Here is a 14556-nt window from a genome sequence, read left to right as displayed (position 1 = left end):
GGGGGGGGATCAGAGGGCCAGTTTGGGGGTTGAGGGCCTGTGGGAGGCTGGGGGGCCAATGGGAGCTGCCGTGCGGTGCTCAGGGGGCTGCCAGAGCCTCGTGGGTTGCAGCACTGTGGGACCCTCTCGGGGGGCTGAGCTGTGAGCCCTCGTGACCGCGGACCCGCAGGAGGATGAGTAAGTTTGTGTCATGTGGAAGAAATCCTGAAAAGAAAAAAAAAAAAAAAAAAGGTGTCAATGTACGTGCTGGTGTCAAACAGCACCGGTCCTCCCACAGCGTGCTGCCTTGGGGCTGCAGAAATTCCCCATCTCTTCCGCTTGGATCCCAAGCACCCATTCCTGTCTTCGCGCCCAAGTGCTGCTGCTGGGCCCTGGTGCAGCTGTGGGGCTGCACTGCAAATGGGATCACTGCAATCAGCCCGGTTAAAAATAACACGGGGGGGAGGGGAGCGACGGGTTTTTAAGCCAGGCTGGCTGCTGGGAGCGAGTGGTGTTGAGCTGCAGCCGTGGAAACTTCGTTGAATTCCAGGAATCGTGTTGGTTCGGAGCCTTCTTATGGGTTTGGTGTGGGGTTTTGTGGATTTTAGCCCTGCTGGGATATGGTGGTGCTCTTTGCTGCTGTTCGAGGGATTGCTCAGTGATTTCTTAGGGCAGAGGCAGCACCTGACAGTGCAGCATTCTGGACTTTCTGACCAGCTGAGGGCATAAGGAAGAGCATTGATGCTGAGGGTTCAAGGTTGTCACCAATTCAGCTCTCGCTGTGGCAGCGCGTTGTTCCCATGGGAGAGAGAAACGGAGTAGGGGGATGTTTTAAAAGCCTCCAATGTGATGCATCTTTATTCTGAAGCCTCTGAGTAACATAACAACCATGGGAGAGTTTCCAGGCTGCGTCCCAGGTGTGTGCAGAAGGTGGATGTGGTGAGTGCTGCAGATGTGAAGCTTGCTTGGCTGCTGGTGTCCCCAGCCTGGTGAAGGCACGCTCCAGAAAATGAGAGGATAACTTGTGCTGCTACTGGGGAGAAGAAGAACCAGCTCTCCAACAATGCTAGGTGCGAGGGAATGGCTTGCTTAATGAGAATGTGCTGACGTTTGCTGGTTGTGCCTTACTGAGTTGAGGCTGAGTCTAGAAGAAATAACTCGCGTGCTTTTGGATCTCATTGGCTCCGTTGGGGACCTGTTGACCATTTCTGTTAGCAGCTTTTGTAAAGTAGAGCGGGGTTCATCCTGCTTTCAGCATCCCTTGTGCAGGCCTGGAGGTGAAAGGGATTTAACATTGAGACAAACTGGATTTTCAGGATTTTGGGTAAGGAATGAAAGCAATCATGAGATAGAATGCTCCTTCCTGAAAGTCCAGCAATGGTTTTTAATAATGAATAAAGCGTGATCGTTGGTCCCTCTGCCCCATTCCAGTGTGATTATGGCTGGGCGAGTGGAAATCCACCTTGAGCAGTGAAAGGGGAGATGCTTCCTGATTGCAGGGCGAGTGCTGAAACTGAGACACCAAAATGGAGCAGGATTACATGGTGGGAATTTCGTTTATACGCTTCATAAATGTTCGTTTGCTCTTGTGCATATTGAACAGCAAACTGGAATTAGCAGGGGCTGTAATTCCCAGTCGAGACACCAGGAGCAAAACACCTGATGGGTGAGTTTGTGCTGCTGGCTGTGAGCAGGGTTTGGCAGCTTTCTGTGTAGAGCTTTAAGCCTTTCAGCTTGAGCACCAGGCCCTGAAGAAGCTCTGCTGAGCCCTCCTGGCTGCGGGCACTGAGGCGTCTGTCAGGATCTGAACAGAAACACTTTGCTTTTCTGCCCCACTCAGGAGTGATGCATCTCTTCCACGGCTTCAGAGAGCAAAGCCCTCCGTGATTCAAAAGATAAGGAGCTGCTTCGGTGTCAGCAGTGAGCAGGCTGGTTTCGGAGGCTTAAAAAGAAAGAATACGTGCCTGCAGTTTATGATGGCACTTCAGGTTTTCAAGTTAGGGAAGTGACCCTCTGCCTGCTAATTGTTGTTCCCTGATAAAGGAACAATGCTCTAATCTGTCCCATGATAACATTTAATACTTAGCTTGTGAAGTGCGTGGCGGCCTAACTCCGAAGTTTTGAGTGCTTACCTGAGATCCTTAAATCATGTAAATTGTGGTCATAGGAGTACGTTGGAAGCCTGGAGAATTATGTAACAATTATATAAACGGACAGTTTTCCATTGGCGTGGCTTAAAAGCCAGGAATCCTTGCAGGTTCCTCGTGAAATGGGGGCCTTTGGTCCCAGGCAGGACGTGGGGAGGAGCAGATCCTGTGTGTCAGCTGTGGGTCTGGAGCAGCACCGCCTGCTATGGTCCTGCGCCCCTCCAGCAGCTGCACTCCTGGAGCTGTGAACCATTCATGTGGGGGTGTGGATGTTTCAGAATGAGCACAATGAAGATTTGGGTTGGGTTTTTCTTTTTGTTTTGTTTTATTTTTAATTTTTTGGGGGTTTTTTTTTTGAGTGGAAGCAGTTAATCTCCTTTATTCATCTGTTAGCTGCAGATTGATTTCTTGCAGCCCCGGTGCTCGGGGGGCAGCCATCAGCACCGTGCGCTGCTCTGCTGGCTGCTGGGGGGTGTGGGGCACACAGGGGTCGTGCTGTCGGCCTGCTCTCCTGCACCGTGCTGAAAGGCAGCCACGAGTAAGGCAGAAACACAGCTGGCTGCTGAAGCTCAGCGTTCTGGGAGCCTCCAGGAGGGAATTCTCAGTGCTGGCACAGCCCTGAGGGCTCAGCTGTTGGTGCAGGGCAGGAGGTGCAGTGCTGCCTGCCTGCTGCTGTCTGTGGGCAGCACAGCAGTGATTCTCCCCTCACAAACTGCATTTGTACAGTAAGGAGTTCCCAACCTGAGGTGGATGGGCTCGTGCACGGGTCTTTCCCAGCCCCTTCAACGTGTCTTAGGGATGCTCTGTTATATTTAGCAGTGTTTAACCTGTATCTGTTGCTTTTAATAGGCTGATAAGGCAGAGTGAGCTGAGCTAAAGATACGCAGTCTTCCGATCTCGCTGCGTGCCGGTTAAAGATTGACACTCCAGCATGTAAACCTTGAGACATGGAGCTGTAACAGGTGTAGTATTTGTGCTCTGCATCTCCTGAGGTGGGCAGGAGGTGGTGAGTGTCACACAGGCTTCTTATCCAGCTTTGTAGTTTACATTTGCAGCCCATGAAATCAGGTCTGAATTTGGGGAAGGTGAGCACTGAAGGTGCTGTGCTGAGCGCTGCAGCCTGCTGCTGCTTCTCAGGAAGTGGGGATCTTTGCTCCTTTCCCCTCCAGCTCTGCATTTCACAGCGCTGAGGTGATGGCATTCATTGCAGTTCCAGGGGGATTTGCTTGTCCATGCAGATTGTTCTCTTCTGAAGCACTTGTGGCTGCTGCAGATGGATGTAGGGATGGTCACTGGAGTGAAGGGGGTTTTTCCAGTGCACCTATTGGTCTTGGCAGTGGTAATTTTACTGCTTGGCTACTTTGATTTCCTCTAAGATACAAATTAATAAAACCTTCTTATACTTTCCTCACTGTGTTCAGGAATTCTTAAAAAGCTGCTGCTTAGAAGAGAACTGAAGTAATTTTTAGTTGACTATTTTTAGAGGGTAAAAGCTGAAAGTGTGCATGCTGGCTGTAATGCTGCGTTAAGGCAAGTATTGTGAAGCAGAGTTACAAGATGTAATTACCTGGACCTGCAAAAGGCCCTGCAGAATTACTTTTGGCTGCACAAGGTGTCTGCTGAGCACCCAGCGCTGCATTTCAGGTAGGCTGGCATTCCACAGCCATTCAAAATCTTGTTTCTCACGTCCTGAAAAAAGTTTTTCCATCGAGTCCTTTCCTGCTAGAGAAAACAAACGGCCTCCCAGCATCTTTGAGTCATGTTTGGCACAGCTCTGCTGAAGTCTTCATTGTTTCTCACTGTCAGAATAACAGTGTAGGTGCCACCGTGCTCACAGCCCCCGGCCCTGGGCTCAGCCTGCCCATAGGAGGAAATGTAACTGGAAAGGAGCTGTAGAGCACTAAGGCAAGAGTGATTTCATCTTTTTGTGCTAAATGAACATTGTGGTGTGCACAATAGTTGAGTAATCGGCCTTTTCAGCCCTTGTGTGCAGCACAGTATTCCCTGGGAAAACTTTTTGGGTGCAGCTTTAGCTGGCATCTCAGATTTGCCTTCCCAGCAGCAAGTGCTGAGCGTGGAAGGGGACGTGCTGGGCTGGGAGAGCATCAGCACCAAAGCAGCCCAGTGTCTGCAGTGTGTTTTGGGCCAGTGCTGCCTCTGAACGCTGCCAGAGCTCCGTGGGAAGCAGCGAGCTTAAAGCTTTGAGGCTCATCCCCTCCTTCCATTCCCAGTGGGGCTGTGCTGCAGGTTCTCACGAGATAAACGGGTGGTTTGTGGCTCTGTGCTGCTGGTGTTCCTCCAGGTGTGTCTGCTGTCCATCATCTGGGCGATCGGAGGCAGCAGGCTCTTGGCCAGGGCCTCTGCACCAACCTGAGAGCTTTCCTTCCTTCCACAACTCGATTAGCAGAGCCTCAGCTGTGCGGTGCGTGGTCCTGGATGTCTGCATCCATGCACCGAGTTTTACCTTTCATCTTTCAGAGAACGTTTTCCATCTCCTGGCTCAATCCCTTTTAATGCCTCTTCCATGACACTGTTTGTAGGAGGCAAGAGAAATCTAAGAATAGGTAATTGCTTTTCTGAGGAGCCTCTGAATTTGTCTCCGCTTCAACGTAAACTTTCTTATTCTGCAGCACAGTGCTGTGCTGGAAATTCCTCTGTCCTCAGAAGAGTTCATTTTTTACAGATCAAGTCTATTGTTAAATCCAGTATTGTCTGCAATTTGGACAACTATTTATGCATCTTGAATTCTTAATCCAGAGAGATTTGGATTTGTAGATTGAATAAAGGTCTTCACAAGTACTCTTTTATAAAAAGATTTTCTCATCCCGATTTCTTTTTCTGCGTTTTAGAAGACCTCGAAAAACCCCGAACCTTAGAATTGTGATGAAAATCATCGGGCTTGGATCTCTGTCTTTTGGGAGGTGTTGCAATCCTTTGGTTTCATGCACACCAAATGGAAAACGTGGATTTCAGATTGCAAGTCTGTACTGGAAGCATCGGCTCCAGCCCGAGTTCTGCAGCTGTTCTGTCTGTTAGCTTCATGCCTTGCAAGTGTGTTGTATCCCTTGCTGTGGAATCCCAAACAGGTCTTTGGGTGCTGTTGGTTTGGTTCTGTGACCCTCAGGGGCACCGTGGGGAAAGGAGCTGGGTGCTCAGTGCACAGCCAGCTCTGCTGCTGGAATGAGGAGCAGCGAGGGAGGCGATGAGAGAATGGAGGAACTGCTGGGGGAGGTTTGTGCCCAGTGAAGCATCTGAGGGGGGTGGCTTTCCTTGGGCAATCAGGTTTTAGCACTTGGGCAGGCAGATTATTAGATTAGATGGCCCATTCTTAACGATGCTATTAAGTTACATGGTTAAATTTCTTAAGCCTCTCATCACCGACCAGATTTGGGTCTTGTGCACACAATGACTGAGGAAGCGTTCCTGCTGTCAGCCTGGGCAGGAGGGCTGGGGGCTGAGAGCTGCCCTCCTTGGATGCCTGAAGCATCCCCAGCACTGATGCTCACATTTGGTTGCTGTGGCTCTGCTGGTAGCAGGGAGAGGGCTAACAGGGCACTAGGAGGCAAAAAGCAACGAGAAAGGGCTGCAAGTCCTCATGCTGCAAGGAATGAAGTGTCTGGGTACGGCGGTGGCTGTTGGAGAGCAGTTGGCTGTTGGAGGGATTCTCTTTCCTCTGCAGAGCAGGCATTGCCTGCTGCCTGAAGTGCTGTCCGGCTCCATCCAGCGTGCTGGGTTGGGTGGCTGCAGCCCTAAGGTTCTGAATAATTCCTAGTTTAGTTCCCAAATATTTAGCCCCTTTGTAATTAATTGATATTTAATTTGAATTCTTCTGTGTTGGAGCTCTTGCATCCAAATAGGGAGCTGGCACAGGGAGGCGGTTTGTGACTATGCTGGGAGCCGGCCGCTTGTTAAATAAAGCAAAGCGTGCGTAGCCAAGAGCTGGCAGAAGGAAAGCTTTCAGGAAAATGTAAAGGGAATTTCTTGGCAGATGTTTTTAACCTAAGAACTTGTAACATCGTCACCGGTGCAGAATGCTGAGCCTGTAGGTTGTGCTGCCTGTGATCTCTGGGAGGTGTGGGTTTGTGTTCACAAGCATTCCACTTGTTCTGCAGTCTCCTCCAGGTCGTTGCTGAAAGGAAGCCTACAGCTTTCCATCTGTTTTCATTGGTCTGGGCTTCCAGGCATGTACAAGGGCCCTATTGTCCAGCACACGTATTGAACGGGCAGCCCATTCCCTGCAATATTACAGTATTGATAAGCAGGGACGGAGGGTTGGAGTGGGATTCAGGCACTCTGGTTCTGAAAAGGACGAGAGCGGGCGGTGGAAAATCTTTCTCTTCTTTGCCCCTTGGAGGCACGTGGTGATGTGGGAGTTGATAGATGGAGAATGCCTGCCTCGCTGGGGTGCCCTGCCCCCTGTGCTCCCTAACCCTGCTCCCTTATTCCTGGTGCTGATGACGTTTCTCTTGCAGGTGAAGCATGGCACCAACCAGATTGTGATGAACTGTGCTGACATCGACATCATTACAGCCTCCTATGCGCCAGAAGGAGACGAAGGTAGGGCTGCTCTTCTTTATGGCAATGTGTTTTTGTTGCTGCTGCCAACGGTTAACGACTTCAATAGAAAATACATCTCATAATTGGAGGAGCTGCCCTCCCTGTAAAGCATGCAGCGAGTTCCCCAGCCTTCCTTCTTTTCCCCATTCCTGTGTGTTGCCTCAAGTTTCCTTTGGCCTGCTCTCCCATTTGTGTGTCATAGGCGAAAGGGCACCTGTTGTGACTTTGTTTGTTTGTTGTACCTGCATAAAAAAACATCCTCTGCACCTCTGGACTTGGCAATATTGACAAAAGCTGCAGCAAGGGCTTAGCTTAGAGCTGGATCAGGCGTGGCCAGCAGTAGGAAATCCTCACTGTGAAGGGTCTGAAAAAGTGCACAAAACTTAATTGACGTGGAACAGAATTTTCCTAGTGTGGAAAAAGGTGGTTGTGTGGAGGAGAGCAGGCAGTGCACTGGAAGACAGGAGGTTCTTGGGGACACAAGCAGGAGCTGTCATGATACGTTGATGTCGTCACCAATTCTATTGTGTGGAGATTTTAGCAGGCCCAAAAAGAGTTACAGTGATTACAGTATGAAATGATCAAGGTGTGGGAAATCAGGAGCTTGGAATGGAGTAATGCTTTGATAGTGGGTGAAGGGTTTCTGGCTGTCACGGGGAGCCTCTGCTGCCTCAGGCATTGAAGTAATTTGGTCCACGAAGTACAACTGCTGCTTACATCACTCAGACAACAAAAGGCTCTGCAGGAGGAAGAGTCATAGGAGCAACTGTGTCAGAACTGGGTTGTGAATTAAAGGAGTGTGGGAGGCCATGGAGAGTGGGTTAAACTCCCCAGGTATGTTTGCCCAGCAGCTGGGGGCCTCGGAGGGAAGGGCTGTGCCTGAACCCCTGCACGAGGAACCTGCCTTCCTTGGGACTGCTTCATTCTCCTTGCAGTGCCCTCTCTGGAATAGCACTGTCCTCAGGCTGATGGAGTTTGGTGTGGCAAGCAGGGAGTTTTTGCACTTCAATCTGTTTGGTGCTGTTTTAATGTAGGACCAAAGAAAGCAGAGGTGCTGTTGGGAGCTGCAGCAGGGAAGCAGCACGCAGAGTGCAGGGAGGAGCAGAGCTGATGGGGTCTGTTCCATCCAGCACTGTGCCCCAGCCCACACCGCCTGCTGGCTCCTTGTTTTGCTGTTGAGAAAGTGAAAACAAATGGAGAAGGTGCCTGAGAATCATTGCTTTCCCCTCCAGTCAAGGGAAGTTAATAAAATAGAGAGGATGTTTGTGGCTCGTTTTCGTGTTTTCGGAGCTGATCTCACTGTCCTTCAGGGGGTCTGCTTTTATATTCCTCACCAGTGGTGCACTCTCCTTGAAGTATTAACAGCAGAGCTTCACAGAGGCTTTTGTCTTTAAAACTGAGTAAATTGGAAATCAATTTCTGTAGCTTGAGTTTCTTCATTCTGATGTCAGCTTTTGGGCTCTGGACGCGGAGGGCTGCAGTGTGGGTGCTCACCTCTCCAAGTGCTGCAGCATAAATACTGGAGGTGCAGTTTGGCGTGTTTTCTGTAATTATAGTCTGGCTTCGTGGGGTTAAAACGTATCTTTCAGGTTGGTAAACTGCCAAATAGTATAATGGCTTTGGAAGTAAAATTGCATGAAATTGGCAGACTGTTTGCTGGCACCTGTTGATACAGATCAAGTCAGTCTTAGTAATGCTTCTATTGTGCACAGCTTCTGGATGGTAATTTTAGAACTGGTCACAGAAACCAAATATGAAATGTGGTCCAATGAAGCAACAGAAATCAGCTGAATCAGCAGAGTTTGGTCCCCTGGGTGAATCTTCTTCATGTTGCTTATGGAGGATGTTTGAGAGCGAGTTCAGCTGTGTGAGGGTTTCTCCTGCAAGGCTCCACCTGTTTGTTCTTTGGGAGATGGAGGCAGCAGGGGGTGGCATTCGGTCCTTAATGCACATTTCCAGGGCAATCAGATGCATTCCCAAAGTTTGACTGGGAGCTGAGGGATGATTGCTGAACTTTTCAAGTCCCAGTCCTGATTTCTGCTACGTAGCCCACAGCTGAATGACAGTGAAGAATAAATCGGGAGATATTGATAGCTCAGTACTTTGCAATAGGAAAATCCCAAACCAGAGTGCAGTGATGGGAAGTGGAGGCCGTGTCCATGCAGTTTGGGTGAGCTCAGCTCTAACAGCCCCCAGCCCCTCCACAGGAGTCAGCCTTGCATTGCTGTGGGTGCAGCTGACTTCTCCCAGCAGTTTGAGTGGTCGATCTCATCCTGCCTTATGTGGGGCCAATTGGAAAAAGAAAACACAACCCCCCTCCCTGCCCCCAGCCCAACCTGTGTGCACAGAGCAGCATTATTCTGCAGCCAGCTTGATTCTGATAGTCCCAATCCCACCATTCCCACTTGGCCGTGCTGCTCCGCGTCCGTCTGACGTCGGTTGGAACCGCTGGCGAGGCTCCACGTTTGGAAGTGTGTAACACAGAAATTGGGATCATTAATTGACGTTTCCATCTCGTTACCGTGCCATTTCAGGAAGTACTTTGTAGGAAGGCTGTAATTTGTTTAAAATGCTGTTGTAAAATCTAATCTGCAGCACTCCCAGTCCGGGAGAGTCGCTAGCTCTGATTTGGATGCTTTTTTTTCCAAGGCAGCTCTAGCAGCTTTGTATTTTCTCATGCTATTTGGTCCAGACTGTGCACTAATGTGCTGGTGATTAACTTGCAACCTTGCAGTGCCAGACTCTCCAAAGTGAGCAGGCTGCCAAAACCGTGTTGTTCTCCTCAGGAGCTTTTGTATTCAGTGCTGTTAGGAATTCGGACGGCCTTTAACTGCAATTACATCTTCGTTTGTGAGTGGTTCTCTTAAATGACAAGAAGCATTGCTGGTGGTTTTCTGTGCTGCTTTTTGCTGTGGGTTTGATTATTAGTGCTGAGTCGTCAGTTTAGAGAGTGTAGCTTCAAATCTTTCATTTGCATTCTGCTCTTCTTGACGTGTGAATGTATCAGTAACTGCTTTGAGAACTCTGTGAGCCACCACTGAATGACAGTGAGGAGTAAAGCAGGGGATATCGATCCTGCTGTAGTCTGGAATAGAAAAATTCCAAGCCTATGTGCAGTAAGTGGAGGCCATGGCTTTGCTGTTGGTGTGAGTTCAGTTGCAATGGACCACAGCCCCTCCATGAAGGGACTTTTCCATTGCTGAGGGTACAGCTGGCTTCCCCCAGCGAGCAAACCCGAGCAGGTCTGATTCAGCAGTTGATCTCATCCGGCTCACAGCTGATCTTTAAACTCTTGCAGCTTCCCAGTACAGTGTGGAGTTGTTTTCGATCCTGTAAAGATCTTTGTCTGTTTGCACAGCTTGGGTTGTGTCATGGTGCTGCCCTGCCCGAAGGCCGAGCGGCGCGGTGTGAAGGCAGCGCCGGTGTGGTTTGTGTGCTGTGTGAGCAGAGGGTGGTGTTTGCTCTGACCGAAGGCTGACAGCATCGTATTCCAGAAAAAAAACCCAAACCAACACGTCACGTTTTATACAAAATCAAACCATGTCTCCAATTACATTTGCTATCCATAGAACAGCTTATCTGAACGTCTTGAGAACGTTCGGGCTGCCTCCGAAGCTGCGTACCTGGGTTCTGGTAGTGACACTTGAGCAGGGAAGGCAGGGCATGCTGTAAATCACAGCCTTGTTTTCAACGAGCCTTTCACTCTGCACAGCCAACGGAGCAGTAGCTGTTCTGTTTTGTTCTGTTCTGTTTTGTCTCTTCTCTCTGCGATTGTTCAGAAAGCAGCATGTGTATCTGTGTGCCTCCCAGGCTCTGGGCAGCCTGGGCTGATGGTTGATGACCCTGCCTGTGGCCCAGGGTTGAAACTAGGTGATCTTTGAGGTCGTTTTCAACCCAGGCCGTTCTGTGGTTGCAGAGGCTGTTTGCTGCATCGTTTTTGCTGCATCCTGGGTCGGTTCTGAAAAGCTCCCTGAGCTTCTCTGCCATTTCAGCACCCAAACCGTGTTTTCCCATCGGATTTGCTGTCAGTGGATGGGGTGGGCAGTTTGTGCTGGGAATGCTGTCACTGGATGCTGGTTTGGGCACTTCCTGGATCTTCACAAACTGCTCTGACCTGCCAGATATTCGCTGTGAACCTGGAGTTACGCGTTCCTGCACGGCGTTGCCGTGCCCAGGGTTACCCAGCTGCTTCATTCGTGGCACTGATGTGTGGTCTCTGTTTCTGCTGATCTGTTTTGGTGCAGATTTGCATTCCTTAGAGATAGCTAGTTATGGCAGCAGTTAATTATAGGGGGACAAAGATAGCAGAACTTGCACAGCGAGGCCCTGTGCAGCTATTTTAGATGTGTGGTTGGAGGAGCGCCGTCGTGCATCGCTTCGTGTGCCCCAGTGGCACTCGGGGAGCTGGGCAGGAAGGAGCACCAGGAGGAGCTGGCTCTGTCCACGGGCTGCAGGGCAGCTCTGCTCTGCTGGTTCCCTCCCCCAGCTCTCCTGCTTTGCTCTCATAGTTGAGATGTTTGCATCTACAAATAGATCCCAACGCTGTGTGAATGAATGCCGGGCTGCTTAATATTCCAGTTGGTTTTGGATGCCCTTGCTGAATGGTGCACCATCTCCAAGGTAGGTCTGTGGGTCTAAAGACATGCTTAAAATGAAATCAGCATCGAGTTTTTCTTAGTGCTTTATAACCAAACAAAGCCACCTTGCTGTGGGCATTAGTGTGCTTTTCAAACCAGCCCACGAATTATTAGTTAAATCATAAGCATTCTGCTCAGGGTAATTAACAGGACTCCTGCTGCACTAATGTAAGCCTTTAATATTGAGGGAAAACAGTGCCATTTCTTGCTGTTTTCGAGGGTTGGAGTAGTGCTGCACAGGCTCTGGAGTGAATGTGCTGAATTCAGGCTTGAAGCAAGGTGAGGTGGGGTCATTGCAGACAAAGGCTGGTGTTTCTTTGGTTGCTCAAAACGATCCTTCTGGATTATTCAAAACCTCCATTGATTTGCTGTTGGATTCAGCTGATCGGGTTCATCTGAAGCGCTCAGGAGTTACAAAAGCATCACTGGATCTTCTTTCAGACGAAATCTTTCTCTTGCAGAGGTACATGCCACAGGGTTCAACTATCAGAATGAGGATGAGAAGGTTACCCTCTCCTTTCCCAGTACCCTTCAGAAAGGTAAGAGCTATTCAGGTGCTTTCAGCTCGTTCTGCCCTGTGCATTTGTGGTGCTTAGCAAAGCTGGAGCAGCAGCTGCGTGTCCCCCAGAGGCTGAGGGAGTGGAACCTGAGCTGTCAGCTGTCAGACTGGAGTAACTCTGAGAATGCCTTAGAGTTGGAGTTCCTTCTTCTAGCAGAAAGAATGCAGTTCAAGGAAGTGCCATAAGAAGCTGCTCTTCATCTGTTTCTGTAGGAAGTGCTTTGATTATCTGTGTCTGCTCAGAGAATGGATGCTTAGAACGGGCAGCACAGATTAACACCTGACTCAAGAGACCTCTTTCACAAGGTCCCTGTGGTACTCAAATCTCTGAGATTCATGGGAAACACAACAGATAAGAGCTTTGACTGTGGGCCCCTGGAACTGGAGAGATTGTTTTCTTAATGGTGGTGTTTGCTTCTAACATGAAGGTGACTCCAATTATTTACCTGCTATTGGGCTTTAGGCTCAAAGCTATTTCTGTCACATACTGATGATCTGTTCTCCTCTTACTGAGAAAGGGCTAATCTGAGTTACTGCAGCGTTTTTCCTAGGCTTGAATGCACTAAATCTTTTGAAACCATTGTTTTTTTGCTGTGTGGGGTTTGTGGATGGAAGCTTAGCTCCTTGGTTTGGATGAAGCTGTTTTGCTTCATCTTTTCAAACACAAATGTAAAGATGGTCAGGTGATAAACTGCTGGCATTTCATGCTGTGGGATTTTGGCAGGCTGCCTTTCTGATCAAGATCAGGTTTCCCCTTTTACACCCAGTCGTGGAGGGCAGAATAAATCCTGAGACTAATTGACTTAGGAGCTTGAATGCCACCAGTGCTCCACTTTGCTTTTGCAGCAAGTTTCAAGAGGATGAACAGCCACAGCTCGTGTTTTTGCAAATATACACGAGGGCAGTGGGGTCAGGCCTGTCAGATGGCTTCAGGGAGATCTCTCTTGGTTCCTGTGTTGTGCTCAGAGGATGAGAAGGAACCTGCAGGAACCTGCTCTGTACGGTACGCCTGGCTTTGCCTGCGCTGGTTTTGATGCTTAGCTCTGCTGGATCTCATTTCTTTCATAAGGAGAGCAAAGGGTTTGAAAGTCAGAAAACCTGTGGGTGGGGATGAACCGAAGGCCATCTTCAGAAAGGCAGTGGTCCAGCCGAGAGGCCCAGGCTGCAGGTCTGGGCCAAAGAGATGCTCTGTGGTGTTTCCTTAACAGCGTCCAATCTGTTTCTGTTTCAGGGACGGGAACGCTGAAGATAGACTTTGTAGGGGAGCTGAATGATAAAATGAAAGGTTTTTACCGAAGCAAATACACAACCCCTACTGGAGACACACGCTATGCTGCTGTCACTCAGTTTGAGGTACGGGCTGCGTTTCTCTTTGCAAGGGTTCTCATTCTTGTGGGGTCTTTGTTCTCGGCAGCAGCGCAGGCCTGCTGTCCTGGCTTTGGTTCTGCTTTGGGTAAACTTCAAAAATGCTTTTATTTTTTTTGCTTCTGGTGGATGGGCAGTGCTCAAACTGTCCTTTATGCTGTGACTTGAAGGTCGGTGCAGTCTGGGTCTGGCGCATTCCCCAGCCAACAGTCATGCTGATGTGTGATGCACTATATATAAATAAAACAGATGCAGCGTTTGGAAGCATCTATTTATGTAGATGTGGTCAAACACATCTGTATAGCTTGCCCCTGTGAAATATATTAATTTTTAATTAGAACATTCTGCCTTTATCTCGGCATTATAATGACATCCAAAACGCGAGCCAGAAAATGGCTCAAGCATTATGTAAGCCCTGGTCATAAGGACAGAATTTCATTCCATATTGTGATTTCATAGCTGCGTGCCACAGGAAAACACAGAGTGCTGCCTTGCACTCACAGAAGGCTTCCTTTGGGTGCAGGGTAGGTGGTCCTGTGTCTGCTGCCTGGGAATGCCTGCGTGCCCTTCTGCTTTCACATGACTGAGCTTTGCTCCTGCCATGACTCTGCTAAATTCTGCACAGACTGTAGAATTCCATCAGAGCACAGAGTGCTTTTTAGCTGTGTTACAAAGGAAGAAGAAAAACAGAGAGAGAAACAAATGATCGCATCAGTCACCGAATGCTTTAGCATAGGGGTCGGTGAGGAGGTGCACAGTGCCATCACCACCAGCCTGCATTCATCCAACTTCTTGCCCATGAGATATACCTATTTTTGGGCTGTTTCCATTGCAGCAGCTTCTTGTGATTTCTTGGGTTAACGTTCTTTCTTCTTTCAGGCTACTGATGCTCGCAGAGCTTTCCCTTGCTGGGATGAGCCTGCTATTAAGGCGACTTTTGATATTTCATTGGTGGTTCCTAAAGACAGAGTAGCTTTGTCAAATATGGTAAGTTCTCGGTGCACCAACTGTCTTCTGAATACAACCACGATAAAGGCAGCTGCCTGATGGGAAGAGAAATGTGTTTGGGGGCTTAGGAATGCAGTCTGTCTTCGTAGCTATGAGTAAGCAGCTGTAAATGGAGAGAACTCTTAAAAGATGGTACTGTTATTTCAGATGCTAGCACAAAACCTAAACAGACCTTACAAACCACAGTGGTGCACGTTTGTTTTGTTAGCTGAAGTCTAGCATATGTCATGCCACGTGCTGCTTGATGGAGAGTGGCTGGGGGGGGGGGGAACAGCCAGCCCTTAGCATGTTTGTATAGCTGCTA

General features: G+C 49.1%; 1 protein-coding gene across 1 annotated transcript; it reads left to right on the top strand.

The window, feature by feature from the left end:
• Positions 1-86: 86 nt before the first annotated feature.
• On the top strand, positions 87-14521 carry LOC122158563 (puromycin-sensitive aminopeptidase-like protein). Its single transcript, XM_042815298.1, has 5 exons — positions 87-177; positions 6599-6683; positions 11782-11859; positions 13111-13232; positions 14124-14521. Exons 2-5 carry the CDS (start codon positions 6626-6628, stop codon positions 14289-14291), a joined length of 426 nt encoding a protein of 141 aa, XP_042671232.1. The 5' UTR covers positions 87-177; positions 6599-6625; the 3' UTR covers positions 14292-14521.
• Positions 14522-14556: the final 35 nt, after the last annotated feature.

Source organism: Centrocercus urophasianus, unplaced genomic scaffold, assembly GCF_019232065.1.
Source record: "Centrocercus urophasianus isolate 14NV4802_14NV808 unplaced genomic scaffold, USGS_Curo_1.0 seq_1478, whole genome shotgun sequence".
NCBI classification, from domain to species: Eukaryota; Metazoa; Chordata; class Aves; order Galliformes; family Phasianidae; genus Centrocercus; species Centrocercus urophasianus.
Note: the sequence above shows the minus strand (reverse complement) of the source record. Positions and strands in the feature narration are given on the sequence as shown.